This window comes from Caretta caretta, chromosome 3 (assembly GCF_965140235.1).
Source record: "Caretta caretta isolate rCarCar2 chromosome 3, rCarCar1.hap1, whole genome shotgun sequence".
Lineage (NCBI taxonomy): Eukaryota > Metazoa > Chordata > Testudines > Cheloniidae > Caretta > Caretta caretta.
The window spans coordinates 86,305,600-86,325,633 of NC_134208.1; the positions used below are offsets into that span (position 1 = coordinate 86,305,600).

At 42.0% G+C, this 20,034-nt stretch overlaps 1 protein-coding gene across 6 annotated transcripts; it reads left to right on the top strand.

Moving 5' to 3' along the window:
* The first annotated feature begins 8,346 nt into the window (after positions 1–8,346).
* On the top strand, positions 8,347–19,357 carry SLC60A2 (solute carrier family 60 member 2). Of its 6 annotated transcripts, none has more exons than XM_048844774.2 (4): positions 8,347–8,481; positions 11,138–11,306; positions 13,128–13,244; positions 14,259–19,357. In XM_048844774.2, the coding sequence occupies exons 1-4, from the start codon at positions 8,365–8,367 to the stop codon at positions 15,491–15,493; spliced, it is 1,638 nt and encodes a 545-aa protein (XP_048700731.2). In that variant the 5' UTR covers positions 8,347–8,364; the 3' UTR covers positions 15,494–19,357. The 6 variants fall into 6 exon arrangements, with proteins under 6 accessions (XP_048700731.2, XP_048700726.1, XP_048700727.1 ...); XM_048844769.2 differs by lacking the exon at positions 8,347–8,481 and adding an exon at positions 8,607–8,893; XM_048844770.2 differs by lacking the exon at positions 8,347–8,481 and adding an exon at positions 8,608–8,791.
* The last annotated feature ends 677 nt before the right edge of the window (positions 19,358–20,034 follow it).

Genomic DNA, 20,034 nt, shown 5'->3' on the forward strand with positions numbered 1-20,034 from the left:
GGAATTGTAACTGACTCCCCACTTAGTAAGGCAACTCCCATCTTTTCATGTGCTGTATATTTATACCTGCTTACTGTATTTTCCACTCCATGCATCTGATGAAGTGGGTTCTATCCCATGAAAGTTTATGCCCAAATAAATGTGTCAGTCTCTAAGGTGCCACAAGGACTTGTTTTTACTGATACAGATTAACACGGCTACCCCTCTGAACAAGCAGAAGGATTACCCCAGGAACTGTGTACAATAGAAACCTCTGAGATAGCACTACACAAAGGGAACTGTTTGACCCAATTCACAGCAAAAGAGCTTTCCACCAAGTGGGAAGAAGATATAAAAGGGGGAAAATGACATTATGGGGTGACCTCACTCTCCCTACAACACCACCCTTGGAAATATCTGAGGAATAAAGACTGAACGGGGGGAAGTGATGGACTCAGGCTAAGGGATTGCTAGCTTGTGTATGAAATCCAGGGAAAATCCAAGCTGTGAAGCCAAGGCAGCTTGTGCCTTAAGAATCTGCCAGCCTGTTTATCACTCAGGGTGAAAATTTGCTAATTCATATCCCACTTGTCTAGTATGTTAAACTCAGTTTGCATTTTTGTTTATTTACTAGGTAATCTGCTTTGATCTGTTTGCTATCACTTAAAATCTATCCTTTTGTAGTTCATAAACTTATTTTATGTTTTAATCCAAAACCAAGTGTGCATGGTCCTCTTCACATTGAGGGAGACGTGAACCGGGTATTAAACCCATATACTGGCCAGGGCAGGATGGTACTGCTCTGGGGTCCTAGGCAGGGAGGCTGGTGGTTAGAGATCCTGCATGTGACTGCAGCTGACCCTACCTGTGTGAATGCTGGTGAAAGTGCAAGCTTGGAAGGTGAGGGAGAGGGAGCCCAGGCTGGTGGGTCAAAGGGCTCTCTGGTACCCCAGTTCCAGATGGCACCAGGGAGAACACATCACAGGATAGAAGTCCAGAAATCAAAGGCTTGCTTGTTCCAGGCACCCATCTTCCATTTATTGCTCTCTGGCTGGGAATAAAGGGAGTAACTCGGATAAAAGCGACATCTCCTATGTTTGTGAAAATATGATGAGACTCATCTGTTTAATAGACCGATAAGGGCTGTATAATGGGGCACACAAGCCTCCATGCAAGGCAGGAAGGGGATTAATTGGTTACAGAAGGCTCAATTAGCCCACATTAAGACACTTAAGAGTAGGAAGCAAGCTTTTGGGGAGGGGTTTAAAAAGAACCATAAGAATGTAGGGCTGGAAGGGACCTGAAGAGGTCATCAAGCCCAAGTAAACTTGGACCATCCCTGACAAATGTTTGGCTAACCTGTTCTTAAAAACCTCTAATGGTGGGGATTCCACAATATTCCTTAGAAGCCTATTCCAGAATTTAACTACCTACATAGTTAGAAAGTTTATCCTAAAATCTAACCCAAATCTCTCTTGATGCAGATTAACCCCATTCCTTCTTGTCCTAGCTTCAGAAGACAAGGAGAACAACTGGTCACTGCCCTCTTTCGAACAGCCCTTATCATATTTGAAGACTGTTACCTGGTCCTCCTTCAGTTGTCTTTTGTCAAGATTAAACGTGCCCAGTTTTTCCACCTTTCCTCATAGGTCTGGTTTTCAAAACCTTTTATCATTTTTGTTGCTCTTCTCTGGACTCTCTATAATTTGTCCATATCTTCTTTTAAAGCGTGGCACCTGGAATTAGATACAGTACTCCAGCTAAGGCCTCAGCAGTGGTGAGGAAAGCTGGACAATTACCTCCTGTCTTACCTGTGATGTTCCTTTTAATATACCCCAGAATATTAGCCTTTTTTGCGACTGCATCACGTTGTTGACTCATATATTCAATTTGTGATCCACCCAGTTTAGACTTTGCACTTGTTTTTATTGAATTTCATCTTGTTAATTTCAGACCTCTTCTCTAATTTGTCAAGGTGATTTGTTTGAAATTTTAATCCTGTCCTTCAAAGTGCTTGCAACCCCTCCCAGCGTGGTGCCGTCTGCAGATTTTATAAGCATATGGTCCATGCCATTCTCCAAGTCATGAATGAAAATTCTGAAAAGTACCAGAACCAGGACGGACCCTGGCGGAAGCCCACTAGCTATGCCCTCCCAGTTTGATAGCGAACCATTGATAACTCCTCTTTGATTACAGTCTTTCAACCAGTTGTCCATCCACCTTGTCATATGTTCATCTAGACCACATTTCTCTAGTTTGCTTATGAGGATGTCATGTGGAACTATGTCAAAAATCTTACTAAAATCAAGGTATATCATGTCTATTGCTTCCTCCCTATCCGCTAGGCCAGTAACGCAGAAGAAAGAGAGCAAATGTGGAACTCTCACTGTAGGACAGAAGGCTGGCCAGAATCAGACTTTGCCTAGCAAATCTCCTGGAGGAAAAGGAAGCATTTGTTTATGTTGCTTCCTTCTTATTTTGAACTTTGAGTGCCTGGAATGGGTAGAACTGTAAATTACCAAGATGGAGAGTTGTCTGTGCAACCCAGAATACAGTGGAGGTGGGGTGAAGCAGTGAAGACCAGCAGGGAAACAGACTGAGTGGCTGCTGCACCACATAATGCCAGAAATGGAGTGGTCTGATAAGAACATGCCATAAAACATGGTGGAGAATATGGGCAGGCAATTGGCCACTGGAATTGAGGGGAAACTGAAGCCAATGAGTATTGACTGACGCTTCACCCACTTTGAGTAACTTGGAAAGATGGAGGAGGTGACCTGTCTGCTGGTGATGATGCAGCAGCAACACACTCAAACCTTGCTCCTGTAATTGATGGAAAGTCTGCAAAAACAGCAAGCAGCACAATTTACTGCTCAACAGTGGTGGTAGGATGCCCAGCAACAGGAGTGGTTGCGGAAGCACCTGGGCTAAAAAGCTCCGGGGACTTCAGAGAGGGTATTGGAGAGGGTAGCTCAAGCCAGCTGGTCCCCGGACTGGTAAAGTTGGAGCCGGAGAATGACCAGGAGGCCTTCCTCTGTATCTTTGAATGAATGGTCAGTGCATTGGGAAGAGTCTACTTGGGTGGCTCTGTTGGGCAAGGCAGAGGCAGTCTATTGAGTGGTCAGCAACAAGCAGGCAAACTCATAGCCTGTGGTGAAGGTTGATCTCTTGGATAGACTGAAACTGTCTCTGAAGCATGCCAGCACCATTTCTGGGATGAACTCTTCCCACAGAGAGCATAACCACAAGTAGTTGCTCAGAGATTATGGGACCTTGCTGCCTGGTGGTCTGGGTTATGCCCAGACACTAGTTCCATAGAGAAAATCACAGACCAGGTGGTTCTAGACCAGTTCTTGAAGGTTCTACCCATGGGAGCCTACAGCTGAGGAAGGCAAGTCCAACCTGCCTCAGCAGGTGAGGCTGTTGAGTGGGCAAAGCCTATTTTGAGGCCAAAGGAGCTGAATGATGTGGCAGACTGAGTGATCCACTCTGGAAGACTGGAAGAGGGGCTTCCCCAATCTGGGGCATTGCAGGGAAGCTCTCAAATAGAGAGGGTCCAAGTAGCCCAAACGGGGGGATGCACAGAAGCTACAGAAGAGAACCATTAGAACATTCAACCTGTAGTCAAGTTCTCAGAAGTTCAGAAATGCCAACTTAAGGTAGCCTGTGCAATCTTACTTTGAGCCCCTTATGTGTGCAGACTTTAATTACATGAGCACATGCTGTTTATTCTATAATACTTCTCTATCTTATGCAGTGCCCAGGCCAGACAGTGAATGAGACAGAAGGTTGCAAGATGAGAAGGGACATTTTCTTGTGCCTAACACTGGACTGTGTCTCAGAAGAGGGGTTCTACTTCTACCTCTTAACACTGACTGATGTTTGTCAAAATTATAACACCTATGTACAGAAGAGGCTGGATTAAAGTTACACAAATAGGAAATGCCAAAACTAACTTTTGAGAGCTTGACTTTGCAACCTTTACGTTCTTTTAACATAGGTGAGGTGTGTTTGAAGAAATCATTATATTGTATTTATTTGTATTGTGCTTGTACCTACAGGCCCCAGCCTCACTGTGCTAGATGCTGTAAAAACATACAACAAAGTTGCTGTCCTTGCCCTGAAGAGCTTGTGATCCAAATACAAGACAACAGATATTAGATGTAGTAAACAGCTGTAACACTGAGGCACTAAAACATATGGTGTAAAGAGGAGAAGCTGAGAAAGGCACAACCCTGCAGGTACTCACCAGCAGAACATAAAAAAGAACTACAAAAATATCCGAACATAAGAGGTCCTGCTAGAGAAGTAATGTAATGCCCTGATTTACAAAGGGCATTGGTGGTGGTTATAGCATAACGTGGAGGTGATTCAAAAGGTAATTTCCTCTAGCTTTACAATAAGATATAGGAAAAACTGTCAGGCCTTTAATGTCCTATGTTATATTCAAACATAATACCATTGCCTAAGGGGAAGTTATTCAGGAATAAGGTATGATGTGCATTTAAAACACTATCGCTATGCTGGAAGAGCTCCCTGTGGGGACTCTTACTATGGAAAAAGAAAAGGAGTACTTGTGGCACATTAGAGACTAACCAATTTATTTGAGTATAAGCTTTCGTGAGCTACAGCTCACTTCATCGGATGCATTCAGTGGAAAATACAGGGAGGAGATTTATATACACGCAGAACATGAAAAAATGGGTGTTATCATACACACTGTAAGGAGAGTGATCACTTAAGATGAGCTATTACCAGCAGGAGAGTGGGGAAAGAAAACCTTTTGTAGTGATAATCAAGGTGGGCCATTTCCAGCAGTTAACAAGAACGTATGAGAAACAGTGTTTGTGTGTGTGTGTGTGTGGGGGGGGAATAAACATGGGGAAATAGTTTTACTTTGTGTAATGACCCATCCACTCCCAGTCTCTATTCAAGCCTAAGTTAACTGTATCCAGTAATAGCTCATCTTAAGTGATCACTCTCCTTACAGTGTGTATGATAACACCCATTTTTTCGTGTTCTGTGTGTATATAAATCTCCTCCCTGTATTTTCCACTGAATGCATCCGATGAAGTGAGCTGTAGCTCACGAAAGCTTATGCTCAAATAAATTGGTTAGTCTCTAAGGTAGCACAAGTACTCCTTTTCTTTTTGCGAATACAGACTAACACGGGTGCTACTCTGAAACCTTATTATGGAAGTTATTCTACCATAAATTATTCTATAGCTATAATGGAAAACTGTACTTATTTAGGAACAGCTATGCCAGTCAATTTCCCCATGTAAACAAACCCTAAGAAACCCACAAAATCTTTCAGACACTGTTATTCAAAAGCTCACTCTCTGTACAGGTAAAATATATATAAAATTCTGGCAGTTTAGATTAGGGCTAGGTGTTTCCAAATCTGAGCGAGTGTAGGAACCTCCCTTTCTGTAAATATACACTATCTAATATCTCTGTGTGTGCATGTTCTTGCAGAGAGTTAGGGTGTTTAGTTCCTAATATGAAGTTTAAGACTTTGGAATGCAGAGTTGTACTCAGAATAACTGTAGGTACAGTGTGGTTCAAAATGGCATTTGCTAGGTTAATCAGGGTGAGCATCTGAAAGGGGGAGATGTTATATTTACTTTAGCTCACAAATGGTATATGCCAGCCACTGGAATACAACACAGCCAAGTAACTACATCACTTGTAAACTTTCCTTATAAACTGAATTTAATTCTATTGTAAACAGTGGCTTTCAAAGTATTCAGTAATAATTCAGTCAGAAAAATGTTGATTTTTTCCCCTCCAGTAGTCTCTGTTCACAACCCCTTATGGTTCTATTCTATAATAGTTTCCATTATAACTCCATTTCCAGCCCTACAACTGTCTGAAATGTACACCTTTCAGGCTGAAATTTTCCAAACATGGCCCTTAACCAAAGGGTAAATAATTCTAGAAAGTCTGAGGGGAGAAAATGTTTAATCTGTTTTTGAGTGAGATTAGAGTGAAAAAAGATACTTTCCCCATTATAAAACATGATCTCATTTTTTTGTAAATAACTTGATAGCTGAGAACCAAGAGTTGAAATTAGGCATGGAAATTGGCAGCCCTAAAGGCTTTTAAGGGTTCTGACTGGGCTATGAGCCTTTGGAGATCAAACTATCTGAACATGTCATAGATCTTACATGCAGTGTTGCTGTAGCCATGTTACAGTATATTAGAGAGACAGGTGGGTGAAGTAATATTTTTTATTGGACCAGCTTCCACTGGTGAGAGAGAAAAGCTTTCCAGCTTACACATAGCTGATGTGGCAGCTATGTAAATGCATATTTAAGTTTATTCCTAATCATCAAAGCATTGAAGTGGTACTTAACTAAAACCCTATTGACTTTAAGGGGACTTGAAAGGGTGTGCTGAGCAGTTAATCTGGTGCTAGTGGACTTTGTGCAAGTGGTGCTTTACTGAATGTGTCTGCTGGACACCCTTTCAGTGAAACTGCCTCCTTATTCCCATTTATGGGTAAGGTAAGAAAGGCACCGAGCTAGTACTGCTAACATTTTTGAAAGTGTTCATGAATTTTGGTTGCTTTATTGTTTAAGAGCTCTGTTGCAGTGATGCCTCTCAGTGCCTTACCAGCTGTGTCCGAAGCACTGAGAAGCTGGAACTCTCAATTATTTTAGCTACTAGTGAGTGCTCATTACTGATAAAAACTGGTCCTAGGTGTCGTGAATTAGGCACACACAATGAGTGAGCGCCTTTGGAAAACTTTTGCCTGTCAGTGACTTGCTCAACCAGGTTCCCAAAGGAAGTTTGTGCCAGAGTTAGGAACAGAGCCTGGAGCAGGGCTGCTCAATGGGCCGGTACCTCTCAACAATTACAGCTGGAATTAATTTGCAAACTGGACACCATTAAATTAGGCTTGAATAAAGACTGGGAGTGGATGGGTCATAACCATGGGGAAACAGTTTTACTTGGGAGACAGGCCGGTCCTTGCCTACAGACAGCCCCGCAACCTGAAGCAAATACTCACCAACAACCACATACCACACAACAGAACCACTAACCCAGGAACTTATCCTTGCAACAAAGCCCGTTGCCAATTGTGCCCACATATCTATTCAGGGGACACCATCACAGGGCCTAATAACATCAGCCACACTATCAGAGGCTCGTTCACCTGCACATCCACCAATGTGATATATGCCATCATGTGCCAGCAATGCCCCTCTGCCATGTACATTGGTCAAACTGGACAGTCTCTACGTAAAAGAATAAATGGACACAAATCAGATGTCAAGAATTATAACATTCATAAACCAGTCGGAGAACACTTCAATCTCTCTGGTCACGCAATCACAGACATGAAGGTTGCTATCTTAAAACAAAAAAACTTCAAATCCAGACTCCAGCGAGAAACTGCTGAATTGGAATTCATTTGCAAATTGGATACTATTAATTTAGGCTTAAATAGAGACTGGGAGTGGCTAAGTCATTATGCAAGGTAGCCTGTTTCCTCTTGTTTTTTCCTATCCCCCCCACCCCCAGATGTTCTGGTTTAACTTGGAGTTAAACTTGGAGAGTGGTCAGTTTAGACGAGCTATTACCAGCAGGAGAGTGAGATTGTGTGTGTATGGGGGTGGGGGGGATGTGAGAAAACCTGGATCTATGCAGGAAATAGCCCGACTTGATTATGTAAAGAGTTGCCACTTTGGATGGGCTAGCACCAGCAGGAGAGTGAATTCGTGTGGGCGGGTGGAGGGTGAGAAAACCTGGATTTGTGCTGGAAATGGCCCACCTGTTGATCACTTTAGATAAGCTATTACCAGCAGGACAGTGGGGTGGGAGGAGGTATTGTTTCATATTCTCTGTGTGTATATAAAGTCTGCTGCAGTTTCCACGGTATACATCTGATGAAGTGAGCTGTAGCTCACGAAAGCTCATGCTCAAATAAATTGGTTAGTCTCTAAGGTGCCACAAGTACTCCTTTTCTTTTTGCGAATACAGACTAACACGGCTGTTCCTCTGAAACCAGTTTTACTTGTGTTATTTCTCCCCCCCACGTTCCTCAGACGTTCTTGTCAACTGCTGGAAATGGCCCACCTTGATCATCACTACACAAGGGTCTTTTTTCTCTCCTGCTGGGAACAGCTCATCTTTCCTGATCACTCTGGTTACAGTCTGTATGGCAACACCCATTGTTTCATGTTCTCTGTCTCTGTGAATCTCCCCCCTGTATTTTCCACGGCCTGCAGCCGATGAAGTGAGCTGTAACCCCCAGGGCTTGCCAAGGCGGCCAGGTTTACAGTCCGCGTGCGCCGCGCCCGGCCGCTGTGCTCGGTGCTGCGCGCTCACGTGTCCACGAAGCGACAAGGAGGTTGGTGACTAGGGAGGAGAAGGCGAATGTGCCGCCATTTTGCACCTGGGCCAAGCGACCTCCCGGGTCCCCCGGCTGCCAGGCAACGTCCACACGCGGGCCGCGAGTGCGAGCCCGCCGCTCAGCTCCCGGCGTGCACCGCGGTAGGCTAGGTCCCAAAGCTACGGGGCGAGTGTGCGGGGAGGCGCGGTGCACGCTGGGAGTTGTAGTTTCTGGCTCGTTCCGCGCGTCACGTTCGTGGAGGCGCCGGTGTCTTGGTGGTGGCCGCCGCGGGGGCGGGGCTGGGGCCGGGGCCGGGCCGGGCCGCTCCGCTCCGCACTCGGAGCCATGGCCGGCGCCGGCAGGAAGAAGCAGGTTCGCTTCGCCCGGCCGGAGGCGGAGGAGACGCTGCGGGGCGGTGAGGGGCCGGCGGCGGAGCCGAGTCTCCTCCCGGAGCCCGCGCCGCGGCCTGAGGTGATCGTAGCCGGCGGCGGCAGGCGCCGGGGCGGGGAGGGAGCGGCGCTGCTGCTGCGATGGTGCATCTCCGGGGTGCTGTGCGCGGGCTTCCTGGGCCTGGTGAGCGGGGGTGGGCCGGGCCTGGATCTCCCCTCCCGCCTGGGGGCAGCGACTCCCTGGCAAACCTGCCCGGGGCAGCGCTCTCCCAGGAGCCGCCCCCGAGCGGCAGCCCCTGTGCCGGGGGGCGGACCTGGTGCAGGTGATGATTTGGCGCAGCCCCTTCTTCGGTGCGGTTGGGGAGGGCCGTATGCAGCCCCTTTCTCCTCGGGGGCAGGTCCCTGTGCGGGGCTAGTGAGAACAAGGCCTGCAATACTGGGGCAAAGCAATGGTCCCTCTAGCCCCATAGCTTTTAAAATCCCAGTCATAGTTCGGGCCTTTGCAACATCTTCCACAGGTTGACTGTGGGCTGTGTGAAGAAGTACTGCCTTATGTTTGTTTTAAACCTGCTATCAATTAATTTCATTGGGTGACCCCTGGTTCTTGTGTTACATAGAGGGATAAATAACCCTGCTCTATTCGTTCCCTCCACACCATTCAGATAGTAATAAACTAATGAGGCACCACAGAGCGCATTGATAGAGCCCTAGGGCTGAGCTCAGCCAAGTTGGCGTCCTGGTAATTTCTAGATAGTATTTTGGGCTTAGTTTGTCACACAGGCCGGTTAAAGTATCCCAGGTGCTCAGCTGCTTGAGGAGTAATGTTTCTATAGCACTGGATTGTATAAGAACCTTTAATTTTGCAGAGTACTGAGCACATTGCTGGTACTGAAATGATGAATGTCCCATACAGCCAAGTTTTCCTTTGGTCTTATTCTCACAATGAGATACTTACTATTTCCTGCCTGAAACTCACTTGGGTGCTCCACAAGCTTATTCCAAAGGTGACTGCAAGTAAAACTTAAATTTCACTTTGCACTTGGTGCTTTTCACACAGTTAAAAGAAAATGTGTATGTAAATTTAGAGATAATCTTGATAGAACAGATTTGGATTATATCAAGTGATATTTAATATTTATTATTCATTAGTAAGGCTAAGATTTTGTCCTGGATATTTTTAGTAAAAGTCAGGGACATGTCACGGTTATAAAAGAAAAATTAACGGAAGCCATGACTTGTCCCTGACTTTTACTAAAAATATCTGGGACAAAATGGGGATCTGTGCATCCCCACACCGCCTGAAGTGGGGCAGCCGCACAGGGGCTAGGAGCCGCCTGCAGGAGCTGGAGGCTTCAGGATACCTCTACCGCCTGCAGCTCTGGCAGTTGTCTGCTGCCTGTGCGGGCTGGGAGCTGTGGGGTGCCCCCGGCTCCCATGTCAGCCAGGAGCTGTGGGGTACACCCATGGGGGCCAGGGGCTCATGGTGAGCTGGGACCCCGGGGGTTCCGCCACTGCGGCCGGGAATTCCCAAGTGGCCTCCACTGCCCCTGAGCTCGGGGGTTCCCCTCTGCCCCCGGTGGCCACCAGAGGCGGTGGGGGTACCCCACAGCTCATGGGTGGTGGGGGACCCTGCAGCTCCCAACTGCTAAAGTCACGGAGGTTGCTGGAAGTCATGGATTCTGTGACGTCCACGACCTCCGTGACTAAATCGTAGGCTTATTCATTAGCAGTATTACCATGGCACCTAGGAGCCATAGTCCAGGACTAGAACTCAGTTGTGCTTAGTGCTGTACAAAAACAGACAAAAAGACTGTCCCTGCCTTGAAGAGTTTATGATGTAAGGCACTGTCTATACTGCCACTTTCAGCGCTAAAACTTTAGTCATTCAGGGGTGTGAAAAAACACCCCCCTGAGTGACAAAAGGTTTAGCTCTGAAAAGCGCCAGTGTAGACAAGTGCTTTATCGCCGGGAGCCACGCTCCTGGTGATAAAGCTACTGCCCCTCATTCAGGGTGGTTATTCTGTATCACTGAGAGAGGTCGGTCCCCCCCCTTCCCCCCTCCGACCATAAAGCGTGACTACACTGCCCACCTCACAGCGCTGCCGTGGCCGTGCTGTAAATTGGGTAGTGTAGACATACCTTAAGTAATCTGCCAACTTATTTCAGCCTTGTCTTATGTGAAATTCATTACCAACTTATAAGTTAAATTGAAAACTGGCACTTTAAAACCAAAATAAGAGTGCCCCCAACATTAGATTGCATTGTTTAACTAAATCAGTTTCTAAAGTGACTTAATTAAGATGGTACAATTTTTGTTTGCAGACAAAGTCTTAGTAACGTATGTCATTTCTTGCTGCTGGTGAGAGTTTATTTTATTTACCATCCGCCCTCTAAAATGAACAAACAAAAGATCCCCACTGTTTTTCAGGGTATGAGCATTGCTATCCTGGGACCTACATTTCAAGATCTGGCTGCAAATGTGAATAAAAATGTCAGTGATATTTACTACATTTTCATGGGTCGTTCTCTGGGGTACCTTGGTGGTTCAGTGATTGGAGGGATTATCTTTGACTGCATGAACCCTCATCTCCTCTTGGGTAAGTGTACTCAAAATAATAATCTTTTGTATGTGACAAATGTATAGCTTGATAAATCTTTAATATCTTTTTAAAGTGTGATAAACTTCACTTTTTCCAGACGGGTTGGTATAGTAACAAAATGTGAAAGTTGTATTCAAAAATATATCTCAAGCCAGCTTTCACCTCCCTTACCTTGGTGTGTCCTGCAAGTATCCTGTTGGCCTTTACCCTGCAGCTTTGTAGGATGAAAGTTGCATGTATGCTATCATCAGCATTGTCATACTCCTTTAAAAAACATTGTACACTGCTGCAGGAGTGATGTAATTAAAAATGATGAAATTCTGTTTCTGTTTGTCAGTTTCATTCCTGTCTCCTTTTATATTTGTGCTTCTAGTGATTTGATATACAATTTGATGATATTTCCTGTGTAGAAGCAATAGTCTATTGGGAAGTCTAATAGGATAGTTGCTCTTGAATTGCAAAGGACCATATCTATGACTATCAGAACTGAATAAAAGATGCCTTTTTGCTCAAACAAAAAGAAGCAGAGCTGGATTTTTGTTTTTCTATATTTATATAAAACAAATCAGATTTGATAATGGCCACATCACAAGCTCCATGAGAAAAATGAGAGAAGCTCAGCTGAGGTTCACATCTGATCATCTGTATTGCTGTCAGTGATACCATTTCACACAATTGAGTTACAACTTCACAAAAAAAAGAAGTTGCAAACTCAACCTCTGTTAAAATACACTGCACCTGCTTGTTCATCTGTTCCATTAAACCCTGACATGCATAAAATTTATGAATAAAATCTATTACTAATCTTCTGCTTCTCATTGATTCTCATTTATCTGTCAGACATGAGGCAAGTAAGTAAGCTGAAGACACATTTATCTGAAACCTGAAACAGAGATTCCTGAACTAATAAAGCAAAATCTTTCATGCTTATCATATTCAAAAGTAAGGTGAACTGATGGCAAGCTCTAAACACAGTTAGCTGTAGAACTGTTTCCTAGGTTTTGTCTTAATTTTTCATGTATTGTCAATTTGAGAAATAATTCTCATGCCTTCAATTTTCAGTTGGATAAGCAATGGAGAAAAGATCACATCTCATAGGTTGATTAAGTTTTAAATTAATAAATTCTGTTAACAGAGCTTATTCTTTTTGAAACTCTACAATGAATTAAGAGCCTATTTATGATGTGGGCCTATAACTTACTAATGTTAATGGAAGCTAAACTTGTGCATTGAGAGTAAGTGGAGAACATAGTTTAGTTGAGGACTGCCTAGTGTGATCACTAGAGCTGGTCAGAGGATGACATTTCAGTTTTGTGAAGAATTTGACATTTGAAAATTTTAATTTGTTTAGAATTGAAATGAAACTCAATTTTGAAATCTTCCAATCTAAAATGAGCTTTGCTCTGTGATCAAAATGTCTTTTGACAAAACCAGAATGTTTTTCATTTTGGTTTTTATTTTATATTACTATTTAGTAATGCAAAATAATTTTTTTTTAAACAATCACTTCAAAATGAAAAACTGAAACCGTTTGTTCCAAAAATCTCAAAACATCCCATTTTACATTGTCAGAACTTTTTTTTTCTCTTTCTCAAAAAGAAAATTTGGCTTGATTTTTGTGATGTTTTGATTTTAACAGAAACACAATTTCTGAGAAAAAAATGGTTCCATCAAAGTCTTTTCAATCAGCTCTCATGAACACAAATTCAGTCTAACCTGACTGCTTTAAATTTAAGCAGTCTGTCATAAGACACAGATTTAATTATAATAAATTGACTGTTTTGGAGCTTCAGTATGGATTTTGGATTACCTTTATAGGGTTAACCATGCTGGGAACAGCAGTTGGTCTGTATGCCATACCATGGTGTAAGAAAGCGCTTTTGTTAACTGCCCTGATGTCAGTCATTGGGACTTCTATGGGTGTTCTAGACACAGGTAAGTGAACAGATCCTCTTCCCTGCTGCAGGAAGTCCTGTGGATTAAATGAATCATTCGGAGTCTGTCAGCTCCTCTTGTATCTATCTGAGAGAACTCTTTGCACTCATGAGGTGCAAGAGATCCACAAGAGCTGAGTTTATGCTCATCATTAAGACTTCCAATTTGTATGGCAAGCATGTTGTGTTGTCAGGATAGGCTTAGGGCCTGCTAAAATAGTTAAATTTCACTTAGTGAAGGAGGAGGAATATGTATGTTTTGTTTTCTAGCATGCATGGTGTATGTATGCTACACTAAATTTGTGTTCATATTCATTGTCACTTGCCATTAAAGTTACTCTCTCTTGCTGTTACTACAGTAATATCATCCATACTGAAGACCGTAAGAGCAGTTTTTTCCTGATTGTGATGCAAATGGTGAGGTAAATGGCAGGCTGGAATAATCTCTAGAATGAATCTGCTGGTATATCTCTGACTGTATGTGGGATGGCATGGAAAGATTGCCAAGTATTCCTCAATTAACTACTTATTCAACCCATTTGTGTGACTAAGGTCTGAGTGAGCATCTCTAAGGCAAATGTGATGCTATCTGCTGAGAAGAGAGCCTAGAACTGAGTGTCATAAATAGGCTGTCAAAGAAGATCCTGAGCTTTGTTATCTGGAATGCCATAATGCTGCCAAGTGGAACACTGTTTGAACTGAGTTAGTTCTTGTTCTTGAGATAAAAGTAAAAAAACCCAGCATGTGCAGTGGAACCTTCTACTGCTTAATGTTTGTAAGCAGAGCTTCACTCTAGCTAGATTTGCAGTTTGCACATTTCATGCCCTGAAACAGGTAAGGACTTTTGATTCCATGTATTATAAAAGAAGTTCTTTATAATCGGCTTCCACTGTAGATTGTTCTGACAGATTGACTAGATACATATTAACTAAATAACTGATTGATTGGGAAGAAACCATACTGTATCTTAAGTCTCCATATTAAATAAATGGATCCTCATCTCTTTAATCTGCAGGTGGAAATGTCCTTGCATTGAATACATGGGGAACAGACGCTGGACCACATATGCAGGCCTTACACTTCAGTTTTGCACTGGGTGCCCTTGTGGCCCCAATCCTGGCAAAAATGGCATTGGGCAGCTTCATATCTCCTAAAGTCCAAAGAGAAGATGAAAAGACAAACCACTCTGTTCCGAGTGATATACCTAATGCACTGTCTGGATCAGCAATGACACTGCATTCTAATGTGAGCTTTACGTGGTCCTACATTTTCATAGGGACCTATATTTTGATAGTTTCTTTGTTGTTTGTTGTTCTGTATTCAAGGACCGGCACAGTGCGAGATAAAGCAAAAGCTTCTCTGCAGAAATGCCAAATTCCCAAATACCACTGTGCCCTTCTCATTCTTCTTTTCCTTTTCTTCTTTTGCTATGTAGGAGCAGAGGTCAGCTATGGCTCTTACATTTTCAGTTATGCAAAGGTTTATGCAGACATGAAAAAAAGTGAAGCAGCTGGTTTGAACTCCCTTTTTTGGGGAGCATTTGCAGCTTGCAGAGGACTGGCAATCTGTTTTGCTACCTGTTTATACCCTGGTACTATGATTCTGCTGAGTGTCATAGGTTCCACTGTCTCTTCTCTGTTCCTGGCACTGTTCAGTAAGCATCCAGTTTCGCTCTGGGTTGGGACAGCAGTGTATGGTGCTTCAATGGCTACCATCTTTCCCAGTGGCATTTCCTGGATTGAACAGTACACCACCATACAAGGAAAGTCTGCTTCTCTCCTTATAGTTGGTGCTGCCTTGGGGGAGATGTGCATTCCAGCAGTGGTTGGGTTTCTTGGAGGAAAATTTCACAATGTCCCTGTGATGATGTATACTGCACTGGGAACATCTGTAATGACAGCAGTACTATTTCCTGTGATGTATAAATTAGCCACTTCTCCCAGTGAGAATAAGTTAAAAGATGGTGGTGGGAACGAGGACCAAAAAGCTTTGTTGTCCAACTTTGAATTTAATGAAGATGAGGAAGATGAAGAGGATGCAGGAGAATGGAATGAAGCAGACTTTGAAGTAATTGAAATGAATGATACAGTGAGAGAGTCTGTGGTAGAGACATCTCAAAAGATCCCAGGGGAGTCCCCAGCGAAAGTGTCCATGCAGCCACCTTCAAACATATTTAATTCTTCTCCAGTGATTGCTCTTAGCTCCCCAGGGAGAAAGCAATTCAATAGAGACAGAGAGAAGAACGATTAAAGGAAAAGCTAGGCTGCTTACTTGAAATGATTGCCTGGATTCTGTAAGGTGGTAATCACAATCAAATAAGCTGTTTTTGTAAAGAGATTCAGAATTTTAATAGTGGTACAAAGCCAAGTGTTTCAGCCTCTGTGCTTGCCAAATCCCAGGTTATGCTTTTTTATTTTACTCTGCAATCATGCATCCTGGAGTGGCAAAGAACGTGTAGGTTGGACACACCAAAGAGGGAGTCTGTGGTAATACGATCAGGTGTTGTGTCATGGAACTAAAAGCAATTTAGACTAAACATATGGGAAACATTTCTTAAATGCGTGGCTGTAAACAGTTTCTCGAAGAAAGCGGTGGGCACCCTAATGTAACTTAAAGTGAGATTGTTCGGAGTATTTTAAACATATTTTTAGAACAATCCTTTGTTGGCTGGAATAGACCAGGACACACAGTGATCTTAACTGATCACACTCATACAAATCAGAAATGAGAGAAGAATATTGAACTTCTTGAATCTAGTGAAGGGGATATTCCATGGCACTTAGTTTGGTATGTAACATAAACCAGGAAATTAAGTTAAACAACAAGCTGTCGGTTGTGTCCTTGTCCTTTTGGGAAAGTGGAAAAGTTGATAGTTAATGGATGTATTGTTGACCTTGACTGGGAATTGCCTGGCTTTGTCATTTTCATGTAATGTTGTTTAAATATAGATTTCTGTGTTCATTTTAAATCATGGAAACATCAAATGTGTTACACTAGAATAAAATATTTATTTAGGGAGGTTTTTAAAAATGTGTATTATGTACTCGTTCCAAGGTTGCTTTGAAGAACAAAACGGTTTGTCGCACATCTGCTGCATTTTTTTATTTTGGGAGGATGGAGAGAGGGGACAAGGGAGTTTTTAAAAAGTAGTTGTGCTGACCTGCTATAATTTTTAACTCTTGATTGTTGAGCCATTATGAGCTACTCTTTAATCAATGTTTGATAACAAACTACTGGTATCACAGGCAGTATACACAGTAGCGTAATTACTTTACCTATACCAAAGCTAAATTTCAAAGGCAATTTTACCTTCTTAGTAACCAGGAACCCCTAGTCCATAGTATTGACTGAGGACTCTCAAATGAAATTGTTCAAACAAAAGTTTTAAAGATCTGTTCTGGCTTTCCCTGAAGTTAATAGCAAAAATCCAGTGGGAGCACATACTTCTCTAGAAAAGGAAAATACGTATCTTTTTTTCAAAGCAAAATGTACAAAACTGTCTGACTGTGTGCAAAGCTTAGCTTATGGCACACTTCAATAGCTGTATACTTCTGGAAAATTAATAGGTTACAGTTACTAATGAAACCTTCCCTTTTCTAACAGCCACAGTATTTAGTGCAATCCAAGTTCTGAAAGGTACCAGAGGGTGACCTATAACTGCTTCTTTTGTGCAAGTTGAATTGGTGCCCTCTGCTTTTTACTCTGGTAACATTGTAATGTTTCAGATACTTTGGATGATGTATTTGCAAGCTGCCTTAAGAGAAGGTCCATGTTTTGCACAGATGAGGTACAGTGGAGTGTTTCATGAACGTCTTGGGGGTGTGTGTGTATGAGAGAGAGATTGGAAATATCATGCTGGGGGAGGGGAGAAACACTGAGTGCTAGCAAATAAATAAATCACCATAATGCCAAGAACAGACAAATATCGAAAGTGTTGTTTAGAATTAATTTGGAGCCTTCCATTTAATGCAGTCCTTCTATCTGAAAACCCAGATTTTGAAGGCAGCTTTCTCTGAGGCTGCATGATCAAAACTTGCTGTTTGTATTGCTCATTGGATAGTTAAGACTTTTGTTGGTAATTTTACTTTTGTAGTAAGAGTTGCAGTTTGCTTATTTACATTTTGGAGTGTTTCTGTTGTGGTACAGAAACCTTTTTTTAGAAGTTTAGGTTTATGACTGCTTCCGCTCTTCTCTCTCTTCCACCCCCTCCCCCCCCTTTACAAATTTCGCTTTCCTCTGAAATCTGAGGGGAAGAAATGGAGCAAGACCTAGCCATACTGGAAAACTTTATACCCTGGTAGTGAAAATGAAATCCAAACTCCATGGAGAAACTTGGGCTCCATAATCAGGAACTTACTTTAAGTTTGCGATCATAGCTGCTTTCTCCACAGTGGGCTGCTCAGTGTAGAGAGATTACATAATGTGGAGGTTTTATTTCAAGTTCACTGTATAAATTCCTGCATGATACATGCACCTAAATAATATTTTAAATATATATATAATATATATCATATAAATGATCAGAGGGTTCCCTTGTGATACAATATAAGAGTGGCAAAGTGTAACACTCAAATAATTGGGGTAGCATAAAGCTTTTTCTCTGTCATAGGACAACTGATGGAAAAATTGAAACTAAGAAATGCGATATGTAGACAAAAAACCAAATCTGTAGTGTAGGTCATCAACTGCTTTGACTAATGTCATGTGGAAATCTAGAATCAAGTTATACATTTAAAAATTACTTAGTAATAAGCTTGTCTGTAAGTCATTCCTAAAATGTTCAGATTGACCCCTAGCACCCAGTATTTTTGAGTGATCACCCGTCTCTTCAAATTTGAGCACTTTAGTTATTATGCAATGAAAACGTTGGTGATGGGATGTACTTGCACAACAGCCAGCTTTCCCTCACTACCCCCTTTCAACAACTGTATTTAAATGTATATAGGCAGTTTTTGTACATCAGGTGATACATACTGTTAAATGTAAAATATACTAAAGAAAGACCAGCCAGGATGTAAGTCAGTTTAGATTGATTAAGAAATTAATGAGTGACATGCTGCCTTAGAATATTACAAGTTTCCTCTGCTGTCATCTTAAGATCCAACAACTATATAAAAGTTGCAGCCTTATGTCAGTCACTCTGTTGAGGGATTTCTGGGCTCTTTGTTAGCTGGAAAACACAAGTTACTGGTGTTTACTTAAATTCATGTAGCTTTAGTATATTTGAATTTAAAAGTTTCCTGGTTAAACTGCAATACCTGGTAAGTGCCTTCTTTGTCAGTCAATCAGTGTTTAATTAGGACCTTAGTTTTGAATTTGATCAGAACCTTAAGAGACAAAGTATTTTATACTAGAAACAACCAATGTCCTCCATATTTTTATTGGTTAATTTGATTATTTGGCAATACAGTTGTCATTTTAAGAAACCCTTGTTTCCTTAAGTGTCAGTGATCATCTTTAAATAGTGCAACATTTCAGTTATAGGCTTGTGGGAGCTGTGTTATGCTCAGTGATAGCTAACTGAATTAATAGCAGTTGCTTATGTCATTGAGAATCACAGGAACAGACTGAAGAAAGAGGAAAACACTATGAACATTTGCACATCAGTGCAATAAGATCTGTTCCTCTTGCTTCATAGTTAAGGTGGGCAGCTGGCAGCAAATTGTCATCTATTAGTATGTTTTCATTTAGCCTGAAGATTGGCAATGTCCATAAAAAAAACAGAATGCAATACTGTTTTTAAGATGAAGCATTTAAATGATAAGGAACAATGTGAAGGTATTTTTGGTATTTGCACTTTTATCTCCTAAATGAGACTGCACAAAGCTAGTAATCTCAAGTAAGCAACAGTTCTTTGTGGTTTTTCCGTTACTCCAGTCTTGTTGCTTACTGCTTATGCAACAATCTACACTTACATGAATTGAGTTTTTTCCATGCTTTTGTGTATGGTGGGCTTTTTGATTTAATATATTTAGGTTGAAAACTGCTTGATTACATGACTGTGGAATTTTAAAATTTATTGGATAAACTGTTTCTTGAATGTAATAAATTGCTCTAATTTACAAACAGGAGTATCTTTTTATAATAAAGCTTGTACTGTGTTTCTGAACACTACTCAGGCCTTTATTTATTGCAGATTTAAAGCTCATGATCTGTTACTAGTAATGTAGAAATAGTTACCATTTCAAACAGAAGCCTCCCAGTTTTGAAACTTCCACTTTTCCCCCCTCTCCTTCCATTCCCCCCTCAGACTAATAGAAGGAAAAATGGTTTGAAGAAAACTAGTTTTTGCTGTTTAGAGACCTGTTTCCTTTACAGGCAGAAACATGGTATAAGTTTTAAACAAAAATTAGTAATTGTTTAAGAATGCTTTGAGGGCCCCCAAAATCCATAGTTGTATGGTAATGAAAGGTGTTGGTTAAAAAGGGAGGTGAAAGCAATAAGAGTTAATAATTGAGTGCAAATCAGCACTTAGTGAAAAGACCAACACTGGAGGAGAGGCAAGAGTTATTAGTGAAAAATGGATCTTAACCAATCAAATGCTAAAATTATCAGTCATGAATCATGAATTAGAAATGAGACAAGCTCTGTGAGGTAATATCTTTTATTAGACCAACTCAGAAGCATAGAATATCAGGGTTGGAAGAGACCTCAGGAGGTCATCTAGTTCAACCCCCTGCTCAAAGTAGGACTTAATCCCTAGCTAAAACTTCTCTCTGATATCCTGGGACCAGTATGACAACATTGCATCCATGATGCAGAAGCAGTCCATCAGTAATTAGGGAGGATGT